Here is a 15,481-nt window from a genome sequence, read left to right on the forward strand (position 1 = left end):
AAACTTGGTTGCCATAGTGAAGGTAAAATAATGCGCTATAGCTTGGGTATGAAAATATATTTCTTGTTAATGCTTATCTGAAGAAGGAATTAGGGGTCGAAGTTCAATTAGATATATAATTTTGAACTCTAGTTTCAAATAGTGATTGTTATTGGTTGGCATTGATATATATACCATTCAAGTCAACAACTGCCATTGATATTGATACCATGTTGTGAGGGTAAATGTTGTCGTGCTGCTTCTATCATAAATATTAATAAAACGAATTTGGTAGGTATTAATTTATGATAAATAGAATGAATTTATTTTAATATTATTTTAATGTTGATTGCCTATGCACCCCAACTACTGCCTAAGTATTATGCAATTGGCTGCCTACCACTTAAAACTACAATTTTAAAACCTTGGTCGGTGCTATTTTTAGCCTTTGCCTCTTTAGTTTGACCAACTTTGACAAGATTGTAATTGATAATTTTTTGAATGTGTGTGTGTACAACATGTCAATTAAGATTAATATAGGCAAGATTTGAGGATGCATATGTGGATGCTTTTTTGGAAAAAAATAGATGAAATGTGATTCCCATACTAAAAAGGAGTATTAAGGGAATAATTGCGATTTTAAAAAATCCTATAAAGATGGTATGTGGGCAATCAATTAGCCTCGTGTGTTCTCTATTTTTCTTTAAAAACTAGTGTTGTAAATAGCGGCAGGTGGTGGCGGGGCAGTCACTGACGGTCTTGGAAGCCTAGGCGGTTGAATATTTTTTACTATTTTTTATACATAATATTATAAATAGTTATGTAATATATGTAATTAAATGATGTGTATGCATAAATAAGCTTCATACAATATAATATAATTTATATAAATGGCATAAATAAATATATAAATGCAACTAACTAGATAACTAATAAAAATTCGTCACATATTAATACTAAAAAAGTAATATCATTACTTTTATCAAAAGCCCAACTTTAAAATTCAAAGTTTCAATCCAACGTGGAAACAAGCCAATAATGACTAGACTAAACATAACTAATCTTCTAAATCATCTACACATGCAACTATCAACTACATCCATAATCCTCTCATCATTGGACTCAAAATCAACATCTTCGTTCTCCTCCTTTGATGTTTCTAAGTCCTCTTTCAAATTTTTTAATGGGAATGTTCCTTGCACTCCTCCTTGGTTGTAGCACTTCATCCACTCTTGAGGCCTCCACCACCATTCTCCAAGTCCCGAACCCTGTTGACCTCATCTTCATCACCACCATCAACAAGCCAGTCTTGAACTTCACTAGCTTGAGAGGAGAGAAGTAAATCTCCACCCATTTCTCATTTACTGTTCTTCTTCATAAGATTGACGTTGAATTTGATATATCAAGATTATTCAATCTTGATATCTTGAGCCTATTCCTCTTTTTAATATGTATCTAAACAATTAGAAAATTATTAAAAACTAATAAAAATAAAGGATATATAACATAATTTATAAAGTACTATATACCCCTTCAAATTGACTCTACTTTCTTTCACACCTTGATGAACTATTTGTCAAATAGAGAAATCTCGTCATTTTTTTTTGTAAGTTTTGAGTGTCACTACCATAATTGGACCACTATCTAACTTTAAAAAGTAAAGAGAAAAATAAAAAAACCAAAAAATAGGTAAAAGAGACATGTATGTTAGTGAATAGAAATAAAAGTAAGAGATGTACCTGGATCAAAGTCATGGTACACATCCACCTTTTCATTTGCTGCAACCGCTATTTTTCTTCTAAAATTTCCGAATGTACTCCTATAATTCAACAATTCATTATTAGAAATAGTGGATTGCATGTCCTCGTCGGTGGAAAAGATTCTCTTAACACAATTCAAGAACTTATTCATAACTTTGGTGTCATTTTGTATGCTTGGATCTTTGAAGTAAAAAAATCGAATTCAACAAGTAAGCAACATAATGCAAAGAACTATCAAGTCTACCCTTGGACTTCTCATCAATAATCTTTAGAGGTCACATTTTCTTCTTTTTTGAAAGCCTTTCTAATCTCTTCTTTGGCTTGTTTAAGTGCACCTAATAAAAAGGCCCCATTGAGGTGTAAAACTTTCACTAAAGAGGTGAAAACATTCAAAGCCAAAGAAACACCATTCTAAAAAGAGATACTTGTTATCGTCGCCTCAGCCGCTTTCTCCTTCACACTACTTAATTTTGTTCTGCTCCACTCCTCGAATATAAACATAAATCTCAATTGATCTTTTTTGCTTTTGAGACTTTCTAAGGTAAAAAATGAAGTAGCAAATCTAGTCACCCCTTACCTTACAATATCCCTCTTCTTGGTATATTCCATCATAATAGCTAAAGTTCTATGATGTGCATAGATGAATATTGCTAAGGTTTTTACTTTCTCAAGCATTCCACTAAACTTGGGTAACTTTCCAATTGCTTCAAACATGAGGTTGATTGTATGAGTCGCACAAGAGGTCCAAAAAAAAATTTGATATTGTGTAACCTTCAACAACTCTGCCACCGCTATATTGTTTGTGGCATTGTCTGTCACTACTTGAATAACATGTTGAGGGCCAATTTCGTTGATGTATTGTTCTACAAGCTAAGCCTTGGTGTGTGCCTCCATGGATTCTTCAATAGAATCAAGGAATGAAGTGCCTAGTTTGTAATTAACACATAAATTCATAATGCTTCTTTTGCGATTCGTCCATGTATCGATCATAATTGGACATCCATTTTTCATCCACTCTTCTTCATGCTTTTTTATAGATAATTTGGTCCTCTCAATTTCTTGTGTCAAAAGTGGCTCTCTTAGAAGATATTGACTTGGAGGTTTGTAACTCTGGCTGAATTGGGCAACCGTCTCTATAAATTGTCTAAAACTTTGATTGTTTTGCATGAAATGGAATCCCTGCCTCATAAATCCATCTTGCTGGTACTCATGCACATCATTTGTAAACCTTAATTTCAATGCATTATTTATGATTTGTTGTCTTGCCTTTGTTGGATCAATCGAGATGCTTTGACGTCTTTTTAGAAGAATCTCCCTCCACTTAACAATCATCATCCTCTACATCAACAACTATATTTACTTCCACCCTCTCTTATTTTAGTTCTTCCACCCTTCCTCGCTTCTTATTCTTGCTATTTTCATGATAAGCTCTTACTTTTTTTTTTGTCTTCATCGGATGCTTTAGCACATGCTTCAGCTTATCCTACAATACCCACAATATGATACTTTATCTGATAAACTCCTCCCTTAATAAGCCTCTTATACAATTTGCATGTGATCTAATCTTTTTTTTCTTTGCAATACAACACCCCATAATCCCAAACAATATCACTAGATTCTCGTATTATTGCCATCTCTGGTTGTTTCTCATTTTCTGCCATTAATCTTTAATAATTAAATAAAAAATCAAAAACTGTAACAAGAACTTACTAGAAATATATAAAAGCTAACCTATTGTGCTAGTGGCGGCGGCGCGACGGTGGTGGGGGAGGGTTTAGTAGGAAGGAGGTGAGTTGTAGGTGACTTAGTCGGTTGGTGGAGTTATTTTTGTTTTGGAAGGGAGAAAAAGTGTATTTATATATCTAGGGTTTTTAAATTTTGTTGACTTTGACCCCCTCACCTACTATCTTGATCGCCTCTCCAGCTTCGCCTTGTTTTGACCGCCTAGAGCACCGCCTAATGCAAAGGCGGTGCGATTGATGCCCACCTCCCACCTAAGCGGCCGTTTCGGCTACCATTTAAAAAATTGTTAAAAAATAATATTAGTTATGTTTTGACATACAATTATCATATGGGTTATGTAAAATGCATATGTTGGAGCATGTTAGTCAACTTTTTGTTTAAAAAAATGGGTTCACATCTACTATACAACACATCAAATTTATGAGTTTAACTAATCAATATAAATACTATTTACATATAATTTTTAATATATAATATAAATTTTAAATATTCTTGAAATACAAATAGCACATTTAGAATTACAAGAATAAGTTTAAGTTGTGAGAATTTGAATTCACTATACATCTATATAAATATGGCATAAGCAATATCCATAGTTCATAAAATCTCCAATTTTGTAACAATTTAAAGTTGAAGACCCATCGTCATGACATGCAAATTCTCGAACTCAATGTCTCTGCAATAACTTCAAGTGATTAAGACTATTTTATTAAGTACAATAATAATAAAATAAATTTTGAATTTATATCTTGCTCTAGCTGCTATAAAATTTAATAAGCACCAAACATCTCATGAGAAAGAAATATGAATTTACCAATTAACACCTGAAATATAAAATCAATAGTGAGCATTTATAGCAATAAAATATTGATAAAAAAAGTCTTTTTAATTAATAGACACTAATATTTAAAAAAGAAAAAAAAAACCAAAACTATATTGGCATGACATAATATGCTATCAAAATTATATCATTGCGGTCCACCATCAAAACTTCATTACGGCTCCATATTTTAAACCTTGATGTCACCTTTTGGCTTCACTTTGTTATTGATTTGGAAAATCTTCCATGTTCGGTATATATATAATTATGAATATATGTTCACTGCTAACTGGTTGTTTAATAGTTATTACCTTGAAAATTCTCTTATATTGCCAGGTACACATCAACTGCTACTTAATATTTACTGTGTGGTATAATAATCTGATTCCTTTCTGTGCCTTTATATATATTCAAGATTTTTCTTGGCTATTCATTCTGATGAAGCTTCATGGTATAGCTGCTTTTAAAATGGTGATTTTTTTCTTTCATTTTTAGTTCGCTTCATGTTGGGCTTCATTGTTCTGTTAGCTCTGCGCCTTTTTCGAATACAGGTAGTACTGATCTTTTATACTCGAATCTACATTTCAAAGTTGGAGAGAATATTTTACTATCTACGTTTGATTCTTTTTGGATGATTGTTAACAATTTTTCTCATCAATTTCCATTTTAGAGTTGCACCAAGTGACATTGTAGTTAACTATTTTAGATAGGAGTTGAGCAACATAACCATTATATGAATTATAGGTTTTAATCTCCAATTTGGGTGTTGATTGTTCCATGCATCTTGTAAGAATTAGTTTTTTTTTTTTCAAAAATTTAGCATGCTAATCAGAATTTTCTGTAGAAAACTTGAATCCTTCTTCAATCTTTTCAATCATTTATATTTTGTTTGATTTAGGTTTTTACAATGGGTTACTAATTATAGTTCAAGATATGGCATACATTCATGAGATTATTAAGTAAAGACACTGCCTAATATAAATTTGTGAGGTTTTCCTACTTTATACTTTTCAAATTTCCAAAAAAGGTTGGATGTTTTTTCTTGGTTATTACTTGTGTGAGCTCATTGTTGGGAATAGAAGCCCTAAAAGCTATAGGGAAGTAGCGAATGCAGTAACATGGTGAAGGAGTTTTATAGTTAATTGTTCTCTGTGATTTAGGGATAGAAGGATAAATTTTTAATACTAGTTGGTGGCTAAATAAAGTTTCCACATGTTTCTCTTTAGAGGAAAGAAAAATAAGTTTGGGTAGAGAACAACTATAGCTTTTGCATATTTATACCAATGTATTGTGTGTCATTCCTTGACTACTATAGTTTCTTGTGAAAGGTTTTACTTGAGCTCCAGAAGGAATCTAAGTGTAACCAATGATTATTTATTGGAAAGTTTCTTTTCTATTAGACATTAGGATAATTACATATTTCTATTTAATGAAAGACATCTTTCTCCTTTTATGATGTTCACACAAAAGTTTGTTATTTTTTCAGTAAGTTCAATATGGCATTTCCACTCTTTTTACAGGTGAGGAAGAAATTTGGATATCATGTTGAGGGATTCTTTGCCGCATTAACAGCCATACAATTCCACTTGTTATTCTACTCTACACGCCCTCTTCCTAACATACTATCCTTTGGTTTAGGTGCTCACTATTTCCCTCTATATTCTAAAGCTTCTTTCAAAAATGTCTTGCTGAATTCTGTTGCTACTATGAAATAAGTATTCGTTGCACCTGCTCCCTAATTTTAGCTCCATAATTATTGGACATGAAAACACTTTTGAGATATGTGCTTAATTTTATTTGATTTTGCTTTGTATGACGATGAGAGGAAATCTCAGACATATGAAAGGAAATTGTTGGTCAACAACTTGCACTCTTACGTCTATCTGAAGCATAGATAATAAAATTGCATTAGTACTGTTAAGTTCTCCATGCAGTAAAAGATTTGCTTGTTTATCTTATATCTAAGAGAAAGTTCTCCTGTAATGTTAGGTGATAGATAGGCTTGGCTAAGAAAATATTGCTGATTTTTAGTTTGATCAATGCAATAGGTCATGTAGAGAATTACTTGGAATGCATACTTACTAAAAATTATGCTAAGCCTTTTTCTCGAGGAGCAAGGAATGAAACCCACCTAAGCATCAAAAATTGAATTTGAAGCTAAAATCTTGTGCAACAGAATCAAGCCCTTACCAATTTATTTTGCAAGTTTCAACATGTTCAATATTTTGGTACTTCTAATGCGATCACCAGTAACCACCACTTGTTGCAGCAGACTAACTGAATATCTTCTAACATTGATTGTTGCTGGTACAGTTAACTTGGCATATTCTTTCTGGTTTGAAGGAAACCCACGTGCTACACTCCAGTATCTGGTATTTTTCTCTGACCCCGTTTTCCCTGGATTTTTTTTTGATTTAATTGTTTCTGGCCTTTCTTCTTTATGTACATATAAAGATGGATAGGTCTAATCTGTTTAATGGAGGTTTCTAAACATTGCTTGTAGCTAGTTCTATCCTGATTCTCATCTCAATGCATGTGCAAAGAAAAATGTTTGATAATTATGTTTTGCCTAATCATATACTTTCGGATGCATCCGGAGTTAATTTTTCATATTGGGATCTTTTCAGCAGCATAAGGCTTATCATTTCTGTATTCATGGAATTCTCTGGAATCTGGAACTATTTCATCCACTTTGACTTTGTTAGCTGAGTTCCTTATTATTTCTATGTGCTTTCTCAGTGGGTGTCTTTTGTAAAAACTAAGGTTTTCCTATAATTTTGTTATGCGCCAAGTATTATCTGAAAGCATGCTTAGTAACTTGTAAGCTGAATTTCTCTCAGCACATATGCTTAGTAACTTTATTATGAGAAAAGATTGAGCTGATTACTATTAGTCTTCCTGATCTCTTTCAATTTAATCTCATTATTGTGATTCTTTTTTTACTGTCCACATTCAACCAAAAACCACAATGGTGTCTCATTCGGCTTTTGTTTTTTTCTTCATTGTTCTACTTTTGGTGAAACCTGGATAATATGATTTCAGCAATAAGCAGCTATTTCTAGAGCATTTGTTTTCGTAAACCTCGTCGAAAACTTTGTAATTGTTTTCTCATCTTTCAGACTTGTGCAACAGTAATATTTAGATGCGATACTGTTCTGCTCTTTGGGCCGATTGGAATTGAACTTTTGCTGGTATGTTTCTTGGTTTATACATATTTTCTTAATAAATACTAAAATCAAATTGAAGTGCTTACCTCTGTACCTTTTACATTTTAAGTATTCTCAGTCAATCATGTGATACAAATTGCTTGCTGTTTTACTTTGGATAGCTAGATATTATGGTATTACAGGGTTTTTAATGTTATATCTGCCAAAGAGTCTGAGACCTGTACTTTTAACAATTTCAATGTTAAGGCAAATAATGTATTAGTTAAATTGGACTATCTGACCATCAGTTACTATATGGTGTTTTACCTGGTTTGATTCTAGCTAGCTTAAAATTTGAAAGTAATTCATTTAGAGCTAATTTCTAGTTATGCAATAAGTTGAATTGATTTAATGTAGGAGGAACATTGGTTGCTTGGTTGTGTTAATAATCAATGTACCACTACGAGAACATTTGTGGAAGATGGTTATTTGTGTGATGTTATTGGATTTGTGCTCATATCTCTACTTCGATTTGTGAAGTTGGAGGTGAAAAGATGCTGTATTAGATAAAAATCATCTCTAAACTTATCAGCATGTACAATGATGTTGATATTAATTTTGATCCTTTTACGCATTTTTGTTTTTTTTTTCTTTTTATGATCTTCTTAGGGTGTTGTTAGTCATTTTTGAAAAAATATTGTATATATAAAATGCATACATCCTTTTACGCAGTTTCATGTTTCTTTGTTACATTTTTTGGTGGCAGAACAAATCCATCTCCATTTTCGAGGCAATTAAGTGTTGCATATTGACAGCCTTTTTAAGCATAGGCAAGTTGTATTTATGATGATAATTTTTATAAAGAATTCTATGTTAGGAAAAAATTATTTCTTTTCATTGTTTTTTGGTATGTTTCACCAGTTTCATTATATCCATTCAGGGGGCACTGTACTGCTTGATTCAATCATGTGGCAAAGAATTTTGTGGCCAGAGCTGGAGGTTTTTTGGTTTAATACTATCCTAAACCGAAGTTCAGAATGGGGTGTATCCTTACTATTGTTCAACAAGATGTGTATGTTAAAAACTGCACTATGCATGGTTCTTGAGCCTTTGTATTCTTTAATTCTGCACTAACAATGAGTAAGAAGCATAATTCTGTAAATCATAGAGTTAATACATGAATCTAGTATAGTGTTGATGATTATTCTTAAATTTATTACAAGTTATCATATCTAGCACAACATTAGTAATTCTGCACTAACAAAGTCTTCCTTTATAGTCTCTCTTCCTCTATTAATGTCCGTATTTGTCATGGTCTCACATCACCGATGATATTTATTAGATACCAAGTACGTGTTTATACCATTTTAAATGTATTTGTCAATTTTTTCCCTTAATGGTGTAATCTGGACTTTATATTTAGCACATCCACCTTAACATCTTCATTCATACGATTCTCATTTTATGCTCACATTAATTTCATAGCCTAACAGTTAGCTCCATATAACATAGTAGGTCTAACCACTATTTTGTGAAACTTCCCTTTAAACATTAGAGATACCTTACAAAATTACAAAGAACACTTGATGTTCTCCTCCATTTCAATAGTTCATTTCTATCAACCCTCCCCTCCATCCTTTTGCAAAACTTCAATACTTAAAACTCTTAGTCATAGATAATTCACCATCTCCTAACTTAAAAATTACTTGCTATGTCTAATACTAGTAAACTTATTCCATATATTCCTTTACTTCCAATATTTCTTGCTAATGTTCGAGCTTAGTATTGTATACTTAATGTGTCTCATCAATCAAAATAATATTAACTGCAAATAACATGCACGTAACATGTCTTAGATATATTTAATGAGTTATCCATAACTAGTGTAATCGGTATAAACTTAGAGCTGATTGGGTCACATTAGAAGCAGCAAGAGAAATATGTTAGCTATGTATCTCCTTTTTCTCTCTTAAATTTGAGATTGGACCTAGAATAATGCTTTCATTGCGTTCACATAGGTGGCATGGAGGTAATGCTATAGAGCAAGACACTTAAGGGAGGTGGTGACCAAGGTGGACATCAAGTTTGGGTCATCACCTCACAGAATGCATGGTGGGAGGTGGAGACGAATTTACAGGCAATGAAACCACCTCCATAGAAGTATCATGGGAATCTTTTTGGCAGGAGGAAGTGCATTAGGGTAGTAGATTCACTTGAGAGGATATTTTGGAAGAGGATGAGTGTATCAGAGTGGTTGTTGATGAGCAGAGTGATTGGGATAAAGGGATGGATAGTGTCATAGTGGAGCTGTTGAGGCGTTTGACGATTTTGAGGGAAAGACTAGTACTTAAGTTGAAGAGAGTGATGAGGCTTCTGACAAAACTGCTAACAACTATTGTGTTGTATGTTGGTTCCCTTGGTTGGAGTACAGGGGTTGAGCAACCTGTGGGATGGATTGTCAAAGACAAATGAGGGATGATGGGCAAACAGGTTGGATCCCTTAAAATGCTCTAGATGTCTACTGTACAAGTGATTCGAGTTGATATAGTGCCATGTAGGTGCCACATCATCTTTTTGATGGATGCTATTTTTTTAATACAAAACGCTAACATTGTGCTTGAATTGGTAAGTTTAAAAAGTTGCGTTGAATTTCAAAATAACCCTACAGTAGATTTCTTGAATTAACCTTTTAATCATAATTAAAGGATGTTTATATAGTGAATCATGGCAGTAAGTTGTATTGTCTCACCTATTTTTTTCTTTTCTTTTTTGTGAGTCTTATATATCATGACTAACTTGACTATGGATTTAAGGAATCAATACATCATCAAATTCATTCCTGTCAGGATATAAGTCCAGGAGTGCACTGTCTGTTTCTTATTTGATTTGGTGTAGTGTAATTCTTGTAATTTTTTTCATAGAGATTAGCATAAAAGAGAAGGAATTCAGAGACTAGTTGCAAACCACAAAAACTTGAGGTATTAATATAGTAGAAACTGATAATGCATAAGATCTTTCATTACATATGACAATATGGATTTTGCTTCCTTTGATATCGTTGATCTAGACTCAATCATTTCATTGGTATTTCACTTCAGCACTTCCTCGTTCTCTGCTTGTAGCATATCCTCTTTGTTTGGTGAGTTATATTTGATGCTACACATTCAGTTGTTTTTTTAATCTTTCTTTATTTGTTTTTCTTGGATTGTTGCCTATACTATTTATGCCTATATTTCATGTCACAATTTCTTTTGCCCATTTTTCATGTCTCATCAGTATTTTCTTAGACTTGGTTGTTGTTGTATCAGTATTACCTTAGGCTAAAAGTAACTGGTCTGTATATAGCCTACTTGTGTGAGCCTCAGATGAAGAAACACTTTGATGTATCAATCTTTCAGCTGGTATTTCTGGTTTGGAAAAAATATTCTGATACTTCTCAGTTATATGTTGTATAAGATGCAAACTAGTTCTTTCATTCATAAAATTGTAGGTCTATATTGTTTCTTTACAGACAATATCTCCTGTGTACATTTGCCACATCCTTTGTGTACATCTGTCACACCCCAACACAAGCCATGGCCTGAAGAGACACCATTTACCTATATATGAACAACATATACACCACATTAATAACATAACAAATAGCTTAGTCAACAACTGAACTGAAAGGACTTCATTCCTTAGTAAAAGTCTATTTCCCTTACTCTGTACACGCCCTCTTCTGTTAATTTATTTTCAGCGGCGAAACCAACCGTCTACTGCTTTCTTAACCTTGTCGTCCCAATCCATAATGGGTGCTGACCTGCATGGGAAACCATGCATGGGCCATCTATATTTTTTTTTCCTTTTTTTTTTTGAGATTTAGCTGGTTAGGTGTGTTGGGCTTCATAAAATGCAAGCTTAAGACATTAGAAATTATATCTGCGTATGCAAGCTTAAGACATTAGAAATTATATCTGCGTATGCAAGCTTAAGACATTATAAACGCCGCTATATCTGCGTATTCAAGCTTAAGACATTAGAAACACTGCTATATCTACGTATTTAAGCTTAAGACATTAGAAATGCCGCTATATCTATGTATGCAATTTAAATCCTAGCATTACAACAAAAACCCATGAATCTGAAGCCATAATTGATATTGTTGTCAATCTATCTGATTTCACAAGAAATAGTTGTTTTTCTTCAAGTATGTTGTATTTCATCTGTAGCTGCAATGCAATCAGAATGCTGATTAAAACTCTCAAATTTCTACTGGTATATGACACTCATAATTGGAAGATGCCTGGAGTGATATACCACTTGTTGTAGTTTTTTACTAAATTGAAGTTAATTCTTTGAAATAACTCCTGTTCTTACAATGTGAATATGCCTTAAGAAATGTGGTTCAAGTAATGTGATGAAGTTTGGAACAGTCTAGCTTCCTCAATGCTCTACTTGACCTCAAGTTGGGCATGTAGTTCATCATGCTTCATTTAATCATGTCTGAACATGTTCAATAGCATCAGATAATCAAAAACATTAACAAGAAAATAAAACATTAAAAGTCTGTTTGAGTTTCCTTCATGTTTGAAACAATTAAATTCTCTTGCAAGGTTAAGCAATCAGTGTGATTTGGTTGTTACAGGTAGGAATGCTGCTTGACCGGAGGATTTTGCCTTACATAATTCCTGTCTTCTCGTTTATTTTACTTTACTCAAAACTTCCACACAAGGTATGGCCAACCAAATTCTTGCTGGCATTCTTATAGTGACTTGGTATCTTATCCAGTCAAATTTGACAGGAGCTTCGTTTTATAATTGGTGCCATTCCCATATTCAATGTATCTGCAGCAATTACAGCAAGCAGAGTGTATGGCAAACTTACCTTCTAATTTTATTTGCAACGAAGTTGATTCTACAGTAGACAGTATCTGAAATTTTCATGGTTGCAAAATTTTATGTTACTTGTGTAATTTTTTGGAGATAAATAGAAGTATTATTCTTTATGATATAGGTTCTTACAGATATATATCAATTTAAATGGTTTTAGATTGCATGATTCACGTACTGTTCTTGCTTCTTGTTTTTCTCAGTTCCATAGATTTAGATTTCACTTTGTATTGGTCAATACATGCAATAGGTTATCATGTATTGAAACTGAAATTCAATGATCATGCATGAAAACTACAAGTTTTGCTAGTTCCACCCACCACAAACTTTCATTTTGATCTTTTGTAATGCATACTACAAACTTTGATTTCAGCATATACCAAGCTAATGAACTTAAATTAAACCCTATCAAACTCAATTTAAGTCATTTAAACCAAGGTTTAAAGTCTCATTTTAAATTGGGGATTTTGTCCTTGGATGGAATGAAACAATATCATGTCATTTTGCTCTTACTGACATATGGTGCAATGGCACCAATGATGAAGAGGAGGAAAAGGTGGAAATACATCTCTTGTTGGTGATGTTGGAGAGAGCTACATACAACATGGATAAAATCTTGATATCTCCAATCACCTTGCTTGACATCATTGATGATGAAAACCTCGTGGTACTTTAAACTATCCACCTCAGATTGCGATTGATTAAACCCTAAATCTTCTTGCATTCTCTCATCCTTGGTGGAAATAGGGTTTCAACTACCACAAGTCATGGGCGAAGGATTATGAGAAATCTTAAGGACTACGAATCGGGAACCAAGCTTGCATATCAAAGATAACAACCCTTTGCTCGCTATTATTTATTGTATACTTGTGTTGGTGTTGTTCCACGTCTTAGTGTAAGAGTGAAATAAAAGTCTTAGTTATGCATTTTGGCACAACATGAGATCAATCCCCGGTTTATACCCAAATTAAATTTTATGTAAATTGAATTACAAATTACTATCCAATTAAAATTAATTAAAAGCTTAGATCAAAGACAATAACTCAGCACTATAAATTGTAACCAATGTTGAAGAGGAATAAATTTTAGGAATAATTTGATATTGATGCATCTTCAATTAAAGGAAATAAATAAATTGGAGAATATTTTAAGATTAATGCGTCTTCAATTTAATTTTAGATAGGATTTTTATTATTAGGTAAATTTCTGAATTATTTTATAATTAGGGTTGTCACATTTTTAATATGATTAATTAGGATAATTGTATTCCTAATTATGGTTTAGTGTTTTCCTAATATAGGTTATTTCTTAGTTTTTTTTTAGGGTTTAGAGATGTGTTATAAAACAAGTCCAGAGGCATAATTATAATCTTTCAATCAATAATAATTTTTTATTTGCTTTTCTGTAAGTTTCTTTGTGTGAGGTTTGCTTGCTTGTTTGTTCATTGTGCCACATCAAGTGGTATCAAAGTCAAAATTTTATGGTTTAATTTGATACTTCTTTGTCCCTACTACTTTTGCGTCCATCGCTTGTATGCTAAACTTATCCACCTTTGTTATGACTCCTAATAAAACCAATAGCCAATGCTCCCTCACCTAATGACCTCGTCATCACCAAGGCCCTTTTAATGACTACAATGGGTCACTTTTCTGCGAGTGGTAGTCGTGCAAGGCAACGGAGCGGTTGGTAGTAGGCGACAACAGTGACGGTGTGCGACAGTGGCGGCGTGTGCAGTGGTTTTGTGAGGGAAGGTTAGGGTTTTGAATGAAAAACGAAGGAAAATAGGGGAGGAGGAGAAAAGGAGGTTTTGTATATTTAATGGCCATTTTGCAAAAAAGGTCTAATTCTTTCTAGAAATTGCAAATAAGCCCTTTGGAAGTATCAATAATATAACAAAACAACATGTGTTTATGCATTTTTAAGATTTCATTTATGACAATTTTTTGATTTTGGAAATCCATGCAGGTGTTACAGGTGGAGAGTTTATAAAAGATATAACCATCATCTTTGGTTTAGATTGATTTTAGTGTCCACCACAACAACCAGATGTTGCACAAATTGTGTTATATTATTGCACGTGTCAAACAACAGAGACAATTAGACAAAACACAAGTCTTTATAGGCCAGTACTATTTTCCTATGAGTCGTGGAGAGACATTAGTATGAACTTCGTCTTATTTTTACCCTACACCAACCAAAATCATGACCCTATTTAGTGATCGTAGACTATTTTCAAACATGACAGATTTTATTCTATATAATATTGCTAACAATGGCTTACAAATAGCCAATTTCGTGATGAAAATTGTTAGGCTACATAAGTTATTCATGTCTATAGTTTCGGATAGAAACATAAAATGATCATTGTTTTTGGAAAAGTTATTTGAAAATCCAAGTTAAATTTTTATTTGTTTTTAGTCTATACACTGCTGGACAGATTGAGGTTGTAAACAAGTAGGGAAATTACTAAGATATTTAGTCTGTAGAAAGCTAGGTATTTAAATTTAATATTGCCGCATACTAATAATTTGGTAAATTAATGTATGTATTTTAGACGATTTAAAATTCTGTATGGGTCAAAACTTATAAAACTACTAATTTGATTCTACCTACTATTTCACATTCATCTAAATCACTTGAGAGGATTTACTAAGGGTATTTGAGAGATTCATACCAATGTTAGGAGAAAAATCACATCGAGTAATGCGACTTACCAAATTAGCTGATGCCCATCTTAAATTTAATAAGTGCAATATAGGGGACTATGTTCTTATCTGCATTTACCTTGAATGCTCTTTTAGCAACTCCAAAATTTTCATTCTCGTTCTTCTAGTCCTTTTTAAACTGTGAGAAAGGTTAAGTCTAATGTATATTAGTTGCTTGCTAATATGAATATTGTGGGATCAAAATGCGCGGTTAGAGGGGTGAATAATACGTTTTCTTTTTGTTTCGTTTTCATAGATCTCGTGCTTGTCTGAAAGTGTTAATACACAAAAGAAATATAAAATAAAAAACACTGACAAATAAGCACAAACCCTTTTAAATGATTTAGCAGGTTTAAGTTCCTACTCTACAACCTATGATCCTTTGACGAGTCAACCTCAGTAACATTGTTATCTTTCTCCTTTTTGGATTCCTTTCAGAGACAGAAACTTCTTACAA

The 15,481-nt window shown here is 32.8% G+C and overlaps 1 protein-coding gene across 4 annotated transcripts in view; it reads left to right on the forward strand.

Annotated features, from left to right (window-relative positions):
* LOC121974897 (dol-P-Man:Man(7)GlcNAc(2)-PP-Dol alpha-1,6-mannosyltransferase-like) overlaps positions 1-15,481 on the forward strand; it is an 83,743-nt gene that overhangs the window by 19,715 nt on the left and 48,547 nt on the right. For all 4 annotated transcript variants that reach the window (XR_006110145.1, XR_006110146.1, XM_042526176.1 and 1 more), the window contains exons 9-17: positions 4,798-4,853; positions 5,823-5,940; positions 6,616-6,674; positions 7,422-7,493; positions 8,215-8,278; positions 8,389-8,492; positions 10,516-10,587; positions 12,076-12,162; positions 12,232-12,299. Coding sequence is in view for 2 of the 4 variants with exons in the window: in XM_042526176.1 (XP_042382110.1) it covers positions 4,798-4,853; positions 5,823-5,940; positions 6,616-6,674; positions 7,422-7,493; positions 8,215-8,278; positions 8,389-8,492; positions 10,516-10,587; positions 12,076-12,162; positions 12,232-12,299 (700 nt within the window). In the remaining 2 variants the exon portion in view is untranslated. The remainder of the gene's footprint in view (positions 1-4,797; positions 4,854-5,822; positions 5,941-6,615; positions 6,675-7,421; positions 7,494-8,214; positions 8,279-8,388; positions 8,493-10,515; positions 10,588-12,075; positions 12,163-12,231; positions 12,300-15,481) is intronic.

The sequence above is a fragment of the Zingiber officinale genome, chromosome 4B (genome assembly GCF_018446385.1).
Source record: "Zingiber officinale cultivar Zhangliang chromosome 4B, Zo_v1.1, whole genome shotgun sequence".
Taxonomy (NCBI): domain Eukaryota; kingdom Viridiplantae; phylum Streptophyta; class Magnoliopsida; order Zingiberales; family Zingiberaceae; genus Zingiber; species Zingiber officinale.